General features: G+C 40.2%; 2 protein-coding genes across 13 annotated transcripts in view; both read right to left on the reverse strand.

Annotated features, from left to right (window-relative positions):
• Nucleotides 1-18,750, reverse strand: part of LOC138169073 (large ribosomal subunit protein P1-like) — a 121,585-nt gene that overhangs the window by 38,107 nt on the left and 64,728 nt on the right. The window lies entirely within an intron of this gene.
• LOC138169071 (kinesin-like protein KIF23) overlaps nucleotides 1-18,750 on the reverse strand; it is a 146,890-nt gene that overhangs the window by 32,635 nt on the left and 95,505 nt on the right. For 5 of the 12 annotated variants that reach the window (XM_069098205.1, XM_069098202.1, XM_069098204.1 and 2 more), the window contains 2 exons: nucleotides 17,721-17,862; nucleotides 10,308-14,306 (listed from right to left, as the gene is read on the reverse strand). The exons of 1 other annotated variant lie outside the window; for it this stretch is intronic. In XM_069098205.1, coding sequence (XP_068954306.1) covers nucleotides 14,065-14,306; nucleotides 17,721-17,862 — 384 coding nt within the window. In that variant the 3' untranslated portion in view covers nucleotides 10,308-14,064. Of the gene's footprint in view, nucleotides 1-381; nucleotides 598-10,307; nucleotides 14,307-17,720; nucleotides 17,863-18,750 lie in introns of those variants that run through there. 6 more of the 12 variants (XM_069098197.1, XM_069098195.1, XM_069098196.1 and 3 more) reach the window with 3 other exon arrangements.

Here is an 18,750-nt window from a genome sequence, read left to right on the forward strand (position 1 = left end):
TGCGGGAGGAGGGAAGGGAAGGGGCAATCCCGTGGGGAAGGGCTTCGGAACCAGGGAGGGTGCCAGGTCTAGTCTGGAAATAATTGGGGGAGGGGAACGCCTACTTTTCCTAGCGCCGAGGGCGGAGGAGAGGGGAAGGGGGGGGGACATTGCTTCATGAACCCCAAGGCTTCCCCTTCCCTACCTGGGGCTGCGGCCCAGGCAGGATCCCGGGCGGTGGCGCTAGCGGGGATCGCCGTTCCGGGACGAAAAGAGGCGGCCAAGCTGACTAGCCCGGTCTCGCCACGGGGTCCCGGTCCCGCCCCAGGTCCCAGGCCCTCCCGCCCTTCCCCTCCCGCCAGCCCAGCTGCCAAGTCCCGCTACTCCGACCCGGACACTCACGCTGGCTTCATGGCCGCAGAGTGGGCACTCTATAGGCGGCAGGCGGAGGGGAGAACGCGGGGCGAGCTGGCAGGAAGGCTGCGGGGTCGTGGTCACCGCGCTCGGGTCCCCTAGAGCTCCCTGACACACAATCCGAACGGTCGCTCACTTCCCCCTAGCCAGGCGAGGTAAAGAGGTCCAGGCTGGCGCGCGCCCCGGCGCATTTCAAACGGGCCAATCTCCGCCCGAGACGCGCCCCCCGCGTGCTCCTGGGTGGGGCAATGGGTGTGGCTTCGGAAGCGTCCCCCCCCCCAGGCCGGAAGTTGGGCTCGTTTCCATGGAAACCGACAGCTGCTTTTCCCTCACGGAATGAAAACACTGAATCGACTTTCTCTGGTACTCTGGCGCCCTGAAATCTCAAACTCCCCAAAATGACTTGCTCCGGACGGGTGATGTCTCCCCATTTTACTGAGCTGTGTGAGGCTATGCTGCGACCTGCTTAACCTCACCTCAGGTTTCTGTTTCCACATCCATCCTCCCTCCGAGCCAATTACAGTTGGTCAAAATGTCAAACATTAAATGATTTCCGAGTGCCAGGCAGGGTGCTAAGCGCTGGGACATACCAAGAAAAGCAAAAGACTGCCCGCCAGGAGCTCCCAGTCTAATGACGGACAACGTGCAAACAACCATGGACAGACATGATAAAGGCAGGACAAACTGGAGAACATCGGAAGAGGGAAGGCGCTAGCATTAAGGGGAATGGGAAGGCTTCTTGTAGAAGGCGGGATTTTAGCTGAGACCTGAAGAGAGCCAGGAAGGGGAGATGCTCTTTCCTTCTGGAAGAGCATTCTAGGTATGGCGGAGAGCCAGAGAAAATGCTCAGAGCCTAGAGATGGCGGATCTTGTTGGACCCAGTGTCACTGGATCACAGAGTAGGAGAGGAGGGAGAGAAGACTTTATAGAAATAATGAGAGAGAGAGAGGGAGGGTGAGAGAGAGAGAGAGAGAGAGAGAGAGAGAGAGAGAGAGAGAGAGAGTAAGACTGGGGGGGGGGGAAGCATGTTATGAAGAACTTTGAATGCCAGAGGAATTTATATATTTATCTTTAAGTGATGTAAAGCCACTGGAGTTTATTAAATACAGAGGTGACATGGTCAGAGTTGCATTTTAAGAAAATCACTTTGACAGCTGAATGGAGGATGAACTGGAGTGGGGAGAGCCCCACTAGCAGGCTATTGTAATAATGTAGATGCAAAGAGATGAGAGTCTTAACCAAGATGGTGGCAGTGCCAGAGGAAAGAAGAGTGCATATAGGAGAGATTTTATGATTTTTTTTTTGCTTTTTTTGAGGGCAGTTGGGGTTAAGTGACCTGCCCAAGGTCACACAGCTAATTTTTGTATTAAGTATCTGAGGTCGGATATGAACTCACAGCCTCCTGACTCCAGGGCTGGTGCTCTATTCACTGCGCCACCTAGCCACCCCTAGAGATTTTATGAAGGTAAAATAAACAAGCCTTAGCAATAGATTGGATATGAGAGGTGAGATTGAAGAGTTGAGGTGACACCCACCTTTCAAGCCTGGATGGCTGGAGTGGATGATGGTAGTGTGGAAAGTAAAATAGGGAAATTAAGAAGAGGGAAGGTTTTAGGGCAAAGATGATGAGTTTAGTTTTGCACATGTTGAGTTTAAGATGTCTACTGCACATCCAATTAGAGATGTCCAATAGGCAGTTGGAGATGAGAGTCTGGAGAGCAGCAGAGAGGTTGGAGCTAGATCAGTAGATTTGAGAATCATCAGCATAGAGGTGGTAATTGAATACACAGGAGCTAATAAGATCACCAAGTGAAGTAGTATAGAGGAAGAAGAGAAGACTCAGGAGAGTACCCTGGGGGACACCCATGAGTAGCAGTAGTGACCTGCATAAAGCTTATTCAGTTAAGGAAATTGAGAAGGAACTATCAGATAGTAGGAGAACCAGGAGAAAGTAATGCCACAAAAACCTAGGGACAAGAGAGTATCAAAGAGAAGAGGGTGGTTCACAGTGCCACAGGACTGAGAGGTCTAGAATGAGAATTGAGAAAAGACCATTAGATTTGGCTATTTAAGAAATCATTGATAACTTCAGAGAGAGCAATTTTACTTGAGTGATAAGGTCAGAAACCAGTCTACAGAGAGTTAAGGAAGTCAGTCAATAAACAGTAAATATTTATTTTTAAAAATGCCTACTTGTAATGGGAATGTAAATTTTAAAGACCTTCCCTGCCCCTAGGCTAAAGTGCACCTGGAGCCTGGGGTGGGAGGCTTGTTTTTCAGTAGATACTTCTTGATTGGCCAGTGAGTCAATAAGGTTGTTACATTCTCTGAGCCAGGAGAAGGCTACATAAGCCCTTATGTGTAGCTTTGTTTTGGGGCTCACTTTGAGAAGTGTTCTGTGATTTGATCTGGATTCTGGGAAGCCGTTGTTGAGAGTCCCCCGGCTTTGAAACCCAGATGTTGTTTGGTATGGATGTAATGGTTGGACAGTTTGGAAATCTGTCTACATGATCTGTTTCTGTCTTGATAATTCTGTCTGTATATTCTGAAGTAAGGGGTGCTGACCTCTTTCCCCTGAACTAGGTAAATGATACATGTTTGATTAAAGTAAGCTTGTTAACCCATTTTGAGTTGCTTTCCTTTATAAAAGCAGATCCAAGAACCTGTATTGGCAGTAAACCCTGAAGACGCTTGGGGTGCTTGCTGCTACCCTACTATGTACCAAACACTGTGCTAAGTGCTGGGGATACAAAGAAAGGCTAAAAACAGTCCCTGTCCTCAAGGACCTCATAATCTATTAGGGGAAGACTACACATAAAAAGAAGGTGAAGGGAGGAGGGGAGGGAAATAATAAGATGATCACCATGAGTTTCCTTCTCCCCCCACCCCTGCAGTAGAGGCTCTGAGAAGAGCCCTTGAGCGTCTACCCTCCACTCTCTCTATTTAGAGGGTGTGTGGGACCCTAGGGGCAGGGAGTACTGAGGAGATGAGGGTTTCAGAATTGATGTCATCTTTCAGGATGATGAGTTTCTGGAGACCAAACTGAAATCCAAGAAATACAGTCAGGTTATTGGTTATTGAAGGAAAGGTTATTGAAGTCAGTAGGAAAGAAGGAGTTGCCATACTGAAAGAAGCTAAGAAATGAGTGGGAAATAAAAAGTAGAGGTCATAAGTACAGTTTTTTTTTTTCCCAGTGTAGATGTGTGTATTCTGTCCTAGTCTTTCTCCTGAATTCTAGACCTACATTGCCACTTGGATGTCCAATTAGCATCTCAAGCTCCACATTTCCAAAATAGACATCATCTTTTTTCCTAAGTTCAACCCTCCACCAATCTTCTCTGGTTTTTTTTTTTTGAGGGCATCACCAAGGTTCAAGCCTCAGAGTAATCCTTGATTCTTCCCTCTCCCTCATCCCTTCCTCCAACATCCAGTAAGTTGCCAAGTCTTGTAAAGTCTACTTCCACTACACCTCTCACATCTGACTCTTATCTCCAATTACATAGATACTGTCTCAGTTCACATCTTACGTGGACTACTTCTTTAGCTAATTGGTCTCCTACTCTAGCCTCTCCTCTTTCTGATTCATCCTTCATGCCGAAGCCACCAGGTTGACATAGTTACTCCCCAGCTCTCTAAAGGGTCTTTCTAGACTCAAAAGTGACATACTCTGAAAAGGCTAAATGTGAAGCAGGGTATTTTTTTTTCCTTTTTTAAAAAATTATGTACTTAAACACAAAAACAAAGAAAATTCCATATACAGACAGCAGAACACAAAAAGGGGACTCTATATAAAACTATTAATCTATATTTCATACAGTTTCCTTTTTAAAAAAAAGTATATAATAAATTCTAGGGGGGGCGGAGCCAAGATGGCGTAGAAGCAGGACCTTCCCACGGCTCCTGCTTCCACCTTCCCCAATCCATGTAAAAAGGGGACTCTAAACAAACTTTGGAGCAGCAGAACCCACAAAATGACACAGAGAAGCTAACCTGCTGAGGACAGCCTGGCAGGCCAGCAGGAATCCAGCACAGTGCTCTGGGAGCTGAGCCCAGCCCCATTCCAAGGCTTTAGCCCCAGGGCGGGCCTGACCAGCCACCAGCCAGAGGGATTCCAGATCAGCAGCAGCTGTGGCCTTTTCCAGATTTATCAACACACAGATGCGAGGGACAAAGTGAGAGGTCAGTGCAGTCTGGACTTTGGGACAAGTAAGTGGGAGTGCATGGCCTTTACCCCCAGGGGCAAGAAACTGCTGAGACACTGGCACAGCCAGCCAGTGCCACCTGACAGCTTCAGCTCCTGACCTGCAGAGTGTAGGGGGACCAAGCACCAGTCTGAGGGGTAATCGCTCTTGCTTTAACCTGCTTGGATCTGGATTGCAGTCTAGGGTGGAGGTCCTGGGGTGTGTGTCCAGCTTGCCAGAGCGTGTGGAGACCTCAGGGCACCCATCTAACACCCCCGGCAGCTGAGAAAACCCTAGCGTTTGGGACGAAACCTCCCCTGTCTGGTGGCAGAGTCCTACTGTGGCAAAAAGCACAGGGGTCAAGTGACTGAGGGGTGACATGACCAGGCAAAGGAAACAAAGCAGACAGAAGATTCCAACATTACACTCCCATTTTGGGGACAAAAAGGAGCAAAGCATGGAACAGGAAGAAACCAGTGAAGTCAGAACTCCTGCACCAAAAGCTTCAAAGGAAAATACAAGCTGGTTACAGGCCATAGAGGACCTTAAGAAGCAGATAAGAGAAGTGGAGGAAAAATTGGGAAGAGAAATGAGAACAATGCAAGAAAATTACAAAATGAGAGTCAACAGCCTGAATGAGGAAAATAATGCCTTAAAAAACAAACTGACTCAAATGGCAAAAGAGGCTCAAAAAGGCAATGAGGAGAAGAATGCCTTAAAAAGTCGAAATTGCCAGATGGAAAAAGAATCTCGAAAGCTCACTGAGGAGAATCATTGCTTCAGAATTAGATTGGAGCAAATGGAAGCTAATGACTTTATGAGAAATCAAGGTTCTGTTAAACAGATCCAAACAAATGAAAGAATAGAAGGCAATGTGAAATATCTCATGGGAAAAACCACTGACCTGGAAAATAGATCCAGGAGAGAGAATTTAAAAATTATTGGACTACCTGAAAGCCATGACCAAAGTAAGAACCTAGAAATCATCCTCCAGGAAGTTCTCAAAGAAAACTGCCCTGATGTTTTAGAATCAGAGAGCAAAATAGAGGTTGAAAGAATCCACTGATCACCTCCTGAAAAAGATCCCAAAAAGAAAACTCCTAGGAATGTTATGGCCAGGTTCCAGAATTCCCAGATTAAGGAGAGAATATTACAAGCAGCCAGGAAGAAACAATTTGAATATTGTGGAAACACAATCAGGATAACCCAGGATCTGGCAGCTTCTACACTGAGGGATCGAAGGGCGTGGAATATGATATTCCAGAGGACAAACGAGCTGGGATTAAAACCAAGAATCACCTGCCCAGCAAAACTGAGTATCATGTTTCAGGGGAAAATATGGTCATTCACTGGAATAGAGGACTTTCAAGTATTCTTGCTGAAAAAAACCACAGTTGAATAGAAAATTTGACATTCAGATACAAGAAGCAAGAGAAAGTAAACAGGGAAAAGAAATCATAAGGAACTTATCAAAGTTGAACTATTAACATTCCTACATGGAAAAACAATAATTGTAACTTGTAAAACTTTTCTCAGTAGTTGAAGGGATTAGAAATATATATATATATATATATATATATATATATATATATATATATATAATGTCTATATATGAGGGTATATGCGCATATGAATACATATGTGAATGTGTGTATATATGTTTACAGGTATACATAGATAGAGGGCACAGGACCAATTTAACAGGAAGGGATGATACTTAAAAGGTGAAATTAAGAGGTGAGAGGAATATAATGAGAGGAGATGGGGAGAGACAGATTGGGGTAAACTATCTCATACAGAAGAGGCAAGGGAAAATGGTTACAATGGAGGGGAAGAATAGAAAGGCAAAAGGGAATGGATCAACCTTATTCCCATTGAATTTGGCTTGCGGAGGGAATGAAATACACACTAAATAGGGTATCTCACCCTCCAGGAGAGTAGGGGGGAGAAGGGGATGAGAGGGGGGATGATGGAAGGGAGGGCAGGCTTGGGGGGAGGGAAGTTGGAAGCACCCACTTTTGAAAAGGGATGGGATCAAAGTAGAGAATAGAACAAGTGGGAGGTGGGATAGGAGGGAGGGAAATATAGTCAGTCTTTTACAATATATCTACTATGTTATTGTTTTGCTTTAGCCACACATGTACAACCTATACTGAACTGCTTATCTTCCCAGTAAGGGTGGATGACAAGGAAGGAAGGGAATGAATCTGGAATTCAAAGTTTTAAAATCAAATATTCAAGTGTATATGTATGTATGTATATATATGTGTGTGTGTGAATATATATATATATACTATTATTAATACCATCTTACATGTAATTGGGAAATAGGATATACAGGCACTGAGGCATAGAGACTCACTGGAAAAGTTGAAAGGGGTATGGAAGAAAATATGGGAGAGAGCAGGTTGGAGGAGAGGATATGCTGTGGGACTGCTATTTTGGGGCTGTGGGTAGGGGAAAAACGGGGAGAAAATTTTAAAAAATAGAAAAAAATAAAATAAAATCTGATATGTCATAAGAGAAAAAGTGAGACATCTGAGGCATTCTTGAAAAAATAAATACAAAAATAAAAAAAAATTCTACATATATCTTTCAAAACCATCCTGTTTATCTATGATTTCTTCTGAGCTTCCTTCTGTTCAAATTTTGAAAAGTTTCAATGGCCTTCTTATTTTGGAATTACTATTGGTTTATTGTCTCCCAACTCTCTGACTTCTATGGATAGGGAAAGCATTCATGACCAAAGAAGAAATAGAAGGGTTCATAGGAGGTAAAATGGATAATTTTGATTATCTGAAATTTAAAAATTTTTGCCCTAAAAAAAAACAGTGCAGCCAAAATTGTAAGAAAAGCAAGAAACTGGGAAAAATATTTGCCACAAGTTTTTTTGACAAAGATCTCATATCTAAAATGTATAAGAACTGAGTCAAATGTATAATAACAGGAACCATTCCCCAATTGATAAATGGTCAAAGGATATGAATAGGCACTTTTCAGAGGAAGAAATCAAAGCCATCGATTGCCATATGGAACAATACTCTAAATCACTAATAGAGATATGAAGATTAAAACAACTCTGAGGTACCACCTCCTACCCATCAGATTGGCTAAGATGACAAAAAGGAAAATAACATGGGAAAAACAAGTATACTAATGCAATCGGTAGAACTGTGAATCAGTCTAACCATTCTGGAAAGCAATTGAGAATTGTGCCTAAAAGGCTATTAATCTGTGCATATCCTTTGACCCAGTAGTACCACTATTAAGGCAATACCCCAAAAAAGAGCAAAGAGGAAAAAGACACATGTACAAAAAAAATATTTATAGTGATGGCAAAGAATCAGAAACTTAAGGGATCCCCTTTGGGGAATGGCTAAACAAGTTATGTTATATGAATAGGATGAATACTATTGTGCTGTAAGAAATGATGAAGGAAATTATTTCAAAACCTTTATGAAGTGATGGCAAAATGAAGTAAGCAGTACCAGGAGAACAACAATGTACACAATAACAGCAATATCATAAAGATAATTAACTTTAACTTAGTAACTCTGATCAACTCAGTGACCTACCACAGTTCCAAAGAAGGCATGCTATTCACCTCCAGAGAGAATACTGATAGAGTCAGTGCATTTTTTTCCCTTGATTTGTAGAGGGGAGGGGGGCACAGCTAATGTGTAATTTTGTCATGCACAATTACATATATTTGTGATAGGCTTTGTTTTTCATGCTTTCTCATTGGGTAAAAGAGGGGGAAAAAAGGAGGGAGAGAATTCAGAACAAAAAAAAATTAAGTCTCTGTACTTAAAAAAATAATATAGTGTCTAGTCTCTTATAAAAAATTGTGGTTTTCATTAAGCCCAATAATTTTAAAATTATCTCCCCTGTATCCAGAGAAAGAGCTATGGAGTCTGAATGCATATTGAAGCATAACTATTTTCTCTCTTTTTTTGGCTTGTTTTTTCTTGCTTGTGGTTTTTCCCTTTGGTTCTGAATCTCCTTTACAACATAACTAATGTCGAAAAATGTTTAATATGATTGTACATGTATAGCCTATATCAGATTATATGCCATCTTGGGGAGTGTACATATACAGCTTATATCAGATTACATTCCATCTTGGGGAGCAGGGAGGAGAAGGAGGGAGAAAAATTTAGAACTCAAAATCTTATAAAAGTGAATATTGAAAGCTAAAAATGAATAATTTAAAAAAAAAAAAGAAAAATAAAGAGGTGCCTAGTTGGCACAGTGAATAGAGTACCGGCCCCGGAGTCAGGAGGACCAGAGTTCAAATCTGACCTCAGACACATAACACTTTCTAGCCATGTGACCTTGGGCAAGTCACTTAACGCCAATTGCCCAATTGCCCTGCCCTCCCACCTCCAAAAAAAAAAAAAAAAGAAAAAGAAATTATTTCCCCTGGACCTATTTTCCAGGTCAGTGGGTTTTTATTATCAAATATCTTATATTCTGCTTTTTAAACCTCTTGGATTTTTTCTAATAATTTTTACCATCTCATGGAGTCACTGGTTTCTTTTTGATTTATTCTAAGTTTCCATTTCTTGGATAAAGTTTACCACATTCTCTTCTAAGCTATTTAATATCTTTTCCATACTTTCCTCCAGAGATTTTATTTCACTTTTTATGTTTTCCTTCAAAATCCATTTCTTTTCCTTGGTGCCTCTGCTTGCAGCTGTTATAGAGTTAATTATTTTTCCATTTTGGGGGATCTCTAGATCTACAATAATTTTTGATACTAATTCATGTTTTCTTTGACTTACTCATTTCTCCAGCTTTTAGTTCCTAAATGAGGACTCTACACCAGTGACAATCTCTATTCTCTAATGTGCTTTTGTGTGCAGTGGTTGGCCGGCTTTGGTCTTGTCCTTGCATTCTAATAGTCACCTTCACCTCCTAGGGTTAAGAACTCCTGATGATTAAAATTCTAAGCATTGGATCTTCTGGTCCTCTCTGGCATCTCAGAACAGCGTTAGAAGCCTCTGAGCCCCTAGGCCTGGGGTGTTCTGATCTTTGGTTGCAATGAATCCTTCTGGTTCCCAAGTTTCCCATTCTGGGACTTTCTGACCACCCTGAGGTTTTATAGGGTGAGGCCTCTGCTCATGCTGCCTCTAGACACAGAACCTTCTGGGATATACTATCCCTGGCCCATCTGTAGTGGCACTAGCAGATGCTGATTGTAGCTGCCCTAAGCTGATGCTGGCTTAGCTGGTGGGGCCCCTTACCTATTGACCTTGGGCTTCCAGCTTATTTCTTGTGCCATTCTGGGTTGGAAGAATTACAGTCATTTCTTATTCTATTTCCTGACCATTATTTGATCTGAAGTGAACATTAGAGTCTTAATGGAGTAGATATGTCTAAACAAGGTTTACAAAAAGGGAAAGGGTGTTTGATATAGAGAAGATGGATGGTTGTTTCAGATTGGAACAGTAGCATGTGTGTCTAAACTGAGATAATAGACAAATTAAGGAGCTAAATAAAGCTTATCCAAATTCATGTCAGGCTGACACAGTAAGGTTGTATTGACATTTTTTTTTCCTACCTAGGAAGAACTATTGTATTTCTAAAAGGAAAGCCCTATTAACCAAGGCAAGTGAAATATCATCAACCTACTTAAATAAATGTACTTAGTGGTATTTATTTGTATAGTAGCCTATTGTAAGTGTATTTATGAAGTGATTAAAAAATTACCAAAATCATGGGGAAAATTAATATGTTATAATAAATAAATTTTATTTAACATGGTTTTAAAAAGAAAAAATCCATACAGTGAGTACAATTTGAAGGGAAAAAAAATCTCTTATTTAGAGAGGGGGCTTTTCATACATAATGGATCTTTGGCAAGAAACTTCAGCATTCAACCAGTTTATGTTTGTGGTCTAATCAGTAGACCAAATATTATTCACATCATTTTTGTAGTAACATAGTAATTTAATGTTCTCCAAATTATCATTATATTGTTATTAGTAACCATCAATTCATTTATTCAGAATAGAGATGTTGCATAGCTGCCTGAAGGAGTTACAGCCCTTTCTCAGTTACAGAACAAAAGTGATCAGTACGATTTGAACATAAATGACTTCTTCCAAACAAACATATTTTATCTTAATTGCAATGTTAGAAAAAATTAGATATACTCCTATTGGATATAACAGTGCCATCCCTTTGCCATCCCTTCAGCTTTCTAACAGTACCAAGACATAACTGTATATCACTTCATATGATACTGCTTATTATATCTGTATTCCCTCTACCTCTCTCCAAAGAGAGAGGGAAATGGGAAAAGAGAGAGGGAGAGAAGCTGGGGCAGGACATTGTGGTAGAGTGGATGTAGAGCTAGCCCCAGAAATCAGGAAGGTTCAGGTTCAGGTCTTGCTTCTGACATATGTTGAATTTGTGACCCCAGACAATTCACTTAACCTTTCAAAGCTCTAGTTCTAGGCAACTCTGATGATAAATTACAGAGAAGGAACTAGCCTTTATTGATAGAAAATCCTTTCACCTCTAAGTACTCTATATATCACTGAGCTCACAGGTCCAGTCCTTATCCCCAAGAAAAGTAACTGATATTTCTCGAACATGTACATGATTTTTAGTTTACTTCGAAGAAAATTTCTAAAATTCATGTCTTGTAAGTTATCTTATATCTTTGACCACAAACTTCTATGAAAAAATCTTATGCATTTTACCTCTACCAAGATATAATATACCCAAAACTAGAAAGTTTTGAAAAATTTGGTAATTCTGTCAATTTTAATCATTTATTCTGTCACATGCAAATTGAAAGATAAATCACATACATCTACATCATAAAAACCTAATAATCTTCATTAATCATTTCTGATCCAATTCTTGAACAAATTATCAGTACTGTGCAACTGTACATAATAAAAATAACATTGCAGTCATCATCATGATGTCTTTTACATAAAGAGAAAAAATATTTAAAATTTGTATCATTGAACATTTTCACCACAGACTTAAGATTAACAGTGAGTACCAGTGAGAGTGAGCTGAGCCAACAAAGGTCTAATATCTCTGATGTAAGAATATTCCAATAGCACATCCTTCAGTGCAGCCTATAATAAAGCATCAAAGACTTACCTATATAATTTTATTTTGCCAGTCTACCCTATCCACAGGAAGTAAATTGATAATATAACAAAATTATATTTCTTCATTATGCATCTACAATGGGTGCAAAATTATTCTAAGATCTTGACTAGTTTCATTTTAAATGAAGTTTAGGGTATTCATGAATGAGAAAAAATTATACGGTAATGTGATCTGAGATAAGAAAGTTTATCAGCGGATCCATTGTAAATTAATTATCTAACAATTTCTATACTTTCTGCAAACACTTCGCCTAGTCCCGTGAAAGCATTGTATTGGGATAGTGAATACAAGGAATTTTAACCCTATTTATAAGTGTAAACCATCTGAACCAAGATGGAAAAATCCTTATGAACTGTGATGTTGAATACTAAACTGATGAATACTGAAGAGTTCCCTATGGGCAGATCTTCATATATTCTGTGGCATATCCTACATTCTCTTTCTTTGGCTTTTAGCATTTTTGGCACACTAACACTAATCCCTGCAGTATATTTAAAATTGAGGCAATATTCAAAATAGGAAAAGGGAGAACCCTCTTTTTACTGAAAATAATCCTTCTCCCTTCCCACAATTTTCACATCAAAACTCTTTACCCTACCCTGTTGTTGCCCTTCTTCCCTTGGTGACAGCACCTTTTGGAGAAACAACAGGCATGACTTCCATCCCATTCCCTTGGCTGACACTTCTAAATGAGGCAATTCTGGAGCATCCAGAATTTATTGCTAACTAACACTACCGTTCCTCCAATTCCTTGAGCCTCAGTTTTCTTACCTTTCATATGGGGAGAACACGCAGCTAGTCCCCAGGATGTTAGTAAATTCAAAGGCACTTTGAAAAGTTAAGAGCAGTATATAAATGTGAAATGGTAATATTCTTAATGTCTCCATGGAGCACCCCAGTGGGTTTTTAAATCTTTGTTCTGTGACTCAATCTAAAAAACTTCCTACACATGTTGAGCTGCAAGGAAGGTGATAGTCTCCAAGACCACTGTGGCTCCTCTATTCCAGTGTTTGAATCCAAATTCAAGGTTTTTCTTCTATGTGAGAAAATACATGCTAAAATGTTTGTTTCCTTATGGAGAATTTTGCCCTATCTTAGGCATGGTCTTAAAAAGAAGTGACAGGGTAGGGAAGGGGAAAGGAAGAAAAGAGACAAAACAGGAAAACCAAGACTATATAACCTGTTAGAGAAATTAAGCAGACCCAGGAACAATTTATTACTTGTGATTTGGGGTTTAGCTGTACTCTACCAAGTTTGCAATACCAAGCACTTTATTTAGGCCTCAGTTTCCTCATCTATAAAATGAGAGGTTTAGACTATAGACTCGGTTTTTCTAAGGCATCTCCCAACTCTGAATTTCTTTAAGTCTATAGAATATGTACATGTATGTATGTGTGTATATAAATGTGTGTCTATAGAATATGTACATGTATGTGTGTATACATATACATATGCATATATATATATATATAAATCTGATTCAGTGGAAAAAAACAACAATCACAGTTTAATATTTGGTCATCAAAAGTTCATTATTTTAAATACTTCATGTCCATTACAACTTGTATTCCTACATCCCGTTGGCACTAGGGAAACACTTCATAGGCTATAACAGTAAGCTATTAGTAGAGGATTCTAAGAATATATTTTTAAAACCAAGATCTGCTTACCAAATGAATTAGATAAGACCTGCCACTTTGAATACCAGGTAGAATGTAGGGAAAGAGAACACTCTCTTCATTTATCTCCCTAGCAGAGAGAAGAAGGGAAGTTAACCAGTGGAGAAGGGAATGGAGTCTTTCACTCCTCTCCAGGTTTCATTCCCACCTCAATCCCTACAGTACTTAGTGCTTTTTTCTTTCTTTTTTTCTGCATCCTCCCAAAAGTTTTTTATGTTTATCTCTCTCCTTTTAAAAGGACTGGAAGCATGGAAGTTAAAGGAATTGTTGATAGATGATGTTCAATGTGAATCTCCCTATAAAATAAAGTCATTCTTCAAAAATTATAGTATAAAGGCAGATTAATGATATGCTTAGCCCTTAACATGTAATACAAGTTGAAAAAGTGGTCAAAATAAATTTAAACTTCATAAAATATTATTTATCTGGTGTCTTACAGAAATTGGGTTTTAATTTCTCTCCATCTTTAACAAATTACATAGAAAAGCAGTGCAAATTGAGACATTCCCCCACTTAAATACCTCTCCCACACCAGCTTACTCATAAAAGCTGATTCACAAATCCAATATGAATATCATAGCATTTTATGAGAAATACTGTGCCACTTTTCAGTGGTAACATAGTTAAAACATAATCATTATCCTACATATTTAAAAAAAAGTTTATAGGGTATATCATGTTTCCTTTTTTTGTAATTCTGGTTCTGGAGTCTGATATAGAGCAACGGAGAAGTAAACGATGTTAATGAGGCTGAAGATGATGCACAGACATGTTGCCCCAGCTGTCTGAGAGAAAGAGGGAGGTATGGAAGTAGCTAGAAGCCACTCTTTTCTCAGCGTCATGTCCATAAATATGGCTTCCATCTGTAAGTGTGTTGCCAAGATGACACACACATGAAAAAGCTGGTGACTGTGACCTACAATAAAGAAACCAACAGAATTTCAGTGAGCAGCATTAATTTTCTAAAACATCTTTAGCATCCCCATCAGGCATTAACTCCATTTTCTAGATGGGGAATCTTGGGGCTCAGAACTTGGCCATAAGCTGCCTAAGAGCCGGGGTCAGATCCCTTGTATTCTGGAGTCAGTGCTTCAGTGCACAACATTTTTCAGCTCCATAGTCAACCATTTTTTCCAGTGGAATCTCATCCAGGTTCTTGATATTGGCCAGTCATTTCAACGTAATTAAAATTGCAAAATTGAAATGTACTAAATTAGAAGTCCTTTTCATCTGATAACTTGCTGGATTATAGCTTAACTTTGTTATTTTAATGCACACCTCAGAAATAAAAGTAATATAGAAAATTAAGAGATGCAATTGCCAAGGTACAGGTCCTATAACACAGATCATTAGTTGCATTACACAAAGAACAGTTTAGGAATATAGCTTCAATGTGAGGTTGCCAGTTGATTCTGATTGGTGAGAGGAGGAGGGGGTATTAAAATAGCAGGGCAAAGAGGAAGAAGTTGCCTGGATCAATTTTTAAAAGGGACAAGTAAATCAACCCAAATTTCTCTCTGCCCATTTAGTTCCTTAATACTTTTACTTCCTTTGTGAAGCCTTTCCTAGGTTATTCAGCAGAAGCAGAGTCATAAGTAGAGCTGTGGTGAAAAGAGGAGTTGCAGCCACTAACTTGGAAATCTAAACCTTATTTTTTCAGTGCACAGAGAGACCCCTAATTTCTAGATTAGGAACTACTTCACATCTAGTACCTCTAACCCATACCAGACCAACTAATCCCTGTGCTCAAGCAAGATGCCTATGGAGAAAACTTCCCCTGTGCCTACCCTAGTCTGGCCAATAAACAGATGACCCATTATTATTGTCTCTTGTTTAATAAGACCTGGTGGTTTCTCCTGCAACAGAGAGTAACAATGCCCACTATGTTAGCAGAGCTGAACAGAGAAAGATGGCTTCATTCATCCAGACCATCCACTTTTTGGCTATAGTCCAGTGCTATCACAGCTGTCACAAAGCTGGCACAAAAGAGGCAATCAGTATTTGACATGTCTGAAATATGACTATATTAGGATAAGTAACTACACCTCTTCGGGCCTAATAATAGTGACAATCTCAGCATTAACAAAAATATTGTCTGTATACAGTGAACAGCAACCTAAGTACTCTGGAGAAAGTGGCAGGAGAAAAGGAAATTCCTTGTTTTCTAAATGCTTTTTTTACAGTATGAAAACTCCCTAAATATCTTCTTACTTTACATTGCTCAAGTGGGACAGGGAAGCTATTGGAGGAACAAAATTCTTTGCCAAGATCCTTTCTCTGTTCAACATATTACCAACAAGAAAGTGGCATGATTTCTTAGGTGAGTTAATATGTTGCTAATAAAATGTCCAAGAGTTGCCTTTATAAGCCTTTATAAGGCAATGGGCTATCTCTCCTTTGGTCCCTATGCCTTCCTCCCTTCCTGCTTTCATAGACAAAGATGGTTTATTTACAATGATGGGCTTATCCTGTGCTTCACCATTTTCTTTTTAGCAGCCCTTCAGCCATTTTGTTCTTTTCTGATCTTTATACCAAAGGAGGAGGTTAATAAAAAAGTGAAGTAGAAGCAGAGGCTGCGTAGCACAATGGAAAGTGCTGAATTTGAAGTCAGGGGCACAGAGGTAGTGTTTTCTCTCTCTGTGACCTTAGGCAATTCACTCCCTTAGCCTTAGTTTCCTATTTGTAAAGTGAGGAAATTAGACTTTATGGCCTCTGAGGACTCTCCCAGCTCTAAGTCTGGCATCCTGCATGAGCCTGTGAGGGAAATCAGGAATCAGACAAATGGTGCTGATTGATCAAAGCTCTTGGACAAGGGAAACGGATGGCTGTTTTAACCAAGGTCATTTTTCCAGATTCAATTAAAACCAATATTTATTAAACACCTACTATGTGGGCAAGGTATTGCTGGGTGCTGTATTCTGTATGGAATTTGAACCCTATCATATGGTGACAGCAGATAATAATGATATTGGCTATAATGATCATGGAGACCAAGTGAGGCAGTGGATGGAGCTCCAGCCTAGGATCAGGAAGACACTATCTGTGCAGTCCTGGGCAAGTCACTTAACCCTGTTTTTGTCTCAGTTTCCTCATCCATAAAAGAAGCTGGAGAAAACTCCAAACACAAAGAGTCAGACAACTGAAATGACTAAACAATAACAACAAATGACGATCACACCCAGATTCACATAGTACTTTAGGAAATTGTTTTATGACCGCTTTTCATGTCTAATTTTTATAAAGCAGTTTTCATAACAGAAACATCATGGGTTAGACTGTGTGAGTAGTGCTATCATCCCTATTTTCCAGATGAGGAAGCTGAGGTTCAAAGAGTTTATTTCAACAATTATTTTATTAAGTTCTTACTCTGTGTGAGGTGATATTCATTTAATTTTGCCTAAGTTACACAGGTATTGTCACACTGGACTCAATGTGAGATCTTTGGACTCTTAAAACCATGCTATGTTGGACTGCCTCAGTGTTAGCTAATTTTTCTTTCAGCCAATATGGAAACCTTTGTTTCCATATTGTCCAGCCACCTCCCATGCTATCTCACTTAATCCCCAGAGAGCTCAGTGAGATTGCCATGTGGGGAAGAGGGAAGTAGTTACACACACACACACCCCAAACATAGACCTACAATCAGTCATAATTGCCACTAATAATAATAATGATAACTAACATTTATGTAGCACTTACTATGTGCTAAGCACTTAAAATTATCTCATTAAATCTTCATAACAACTTTGGGAAACAGAGGAGGAAACTGAGGCAAACAGAGGTTAAGTGGCTTATCCAGAGTCACAAATGCACTAAGTGTCTGAGGCTGGATTTGAAGTTGGAGCTTCCTGACTCCAGGCCTGATGCTCTATCCACTGTATTACCTAGCTCCCAAGATCACAAAGATCACCAAAGAGTATCTCCCCCCACCTCCATATACTCCCTTAGGATAGATGTCCTTCTGTGACTTTCAGGGTTGCCCACTTGTTATTCTTACCTTATATTAAAATGTTTTCTAGAGAGAGGCAATGTCACCTACTCCTGACCCCACCCTCTATAATGAAGACAGCCTTGGCTACACACATCTTATTCTACACCAGCTTTCAACATCTCTTAATCTTGCATTGTTGTCCAGAGACCTTAGAGACAAGGGAACTTGAAATATCAATGCATGAAAAGACATAGCCCTAAGTCCTCATTCCAGAAGTGTTACCTCTCTTCCCTAATCACAACATACTCCTTAATGGACACATACATTAGCTTCTGGAATATTTCGGCCCTACTCAAAGAGGCGGGGGAAGTTAAAAATTCTTGTTTCCCCACTACTTACCAACATAGTCAAAGAATCCAGGTGCAAGCCTCTCAGGTAAGTGTGCCGCATAGAGGAAACAAGCAAGGATGGCAATAACTGTGTGCTTTTGGTGATAGGGGTTTGCTACCTCCCCAGAACTCTCTTCCGATGACAAGAATAGCTGTAGGTATTTAAAAGAAATGTCATGCCTAGAGATTGCTCATAAACAAAGATGAATGATTGGAGAAAAATGGGTAGGGAGGGATGGGCCTTCATTTCTACCTATACAGACTAACAATAATTCTGGAATCCATATACACCAGCTTGCATGCATACATATTCTGGATACTAGTGCTGTCATCTCACTGCATTTGTGACTCTCAGCAATTGAAGCCAAGGATATCTGTAGACAAAACTGAAACTAATCGGGATTCTTATGCAGAATAAGCCAAAGCAAATATATTTAGTGGGTTTTTGTTGTTGTTGTTGTTTTTTCTGTGTGGGGCAATCAGGGCTAAGTGACTTGCCAGGGTCACAAAGCTAGTAGGTGTCAAGTGTCTGAGGTCAAATTTGAACTCAGGTCCTCCTAACTCCAGAGCTGCTACTCTGTCCACTGCACCACCTGGCTTCCCTTTTCAGAATTTCAGCAGCAGTTCATTTTTTGTTTCCAGGCTAAACTTTTTCTCCAATACTTCTGTCTCAATTGCGTTTTAGCATTCGAAGAGCTTGTTCAGCTTTCTGTACACAGGCATGCACCAACTGCACTGGAGGGTTTGTGGGTGATGTCTTTTCCAGTTCGGACTGGTGGTGAAAAACTAGCCAGGTGGCCCCTAACTCCTCTTCAAGTTCCTGCTGATGTATCTTAGCCTTTCCTAGATCCTGGTGGCCATCTGCAGCTGGGTATCAGGCAGTAACTGCTTGGCTTAAGAAGTCACTCAGTGAAGTCATTCAGGCCACGATGGAAGTATCTCTATTCTTCTACAACTCTACCAAAATGACCTTTATGATCACCATACCTTCTCTTCAGACTGTCCCACTTTTCTTTCAACTGGGTCAGTCCATCCCCAAT

Source organism: Petaurus breviceps, unplaced genomic scaffold, assembly GCF_028583685.1.
Source record: "Petaurus breviceps papuanus isolate PSGF00001 unplaced genomic scaffold, PetGlider_PUasm1.0 37, whole genome shotgun sequence".
Classification (NCBI taxonomy): domain Eukaryota; kingdom Metazoa; phylum Chordata; class Mammalia; order Diprotodontia; family Petauridae; genus Petaurus; species Petaurus breviceps.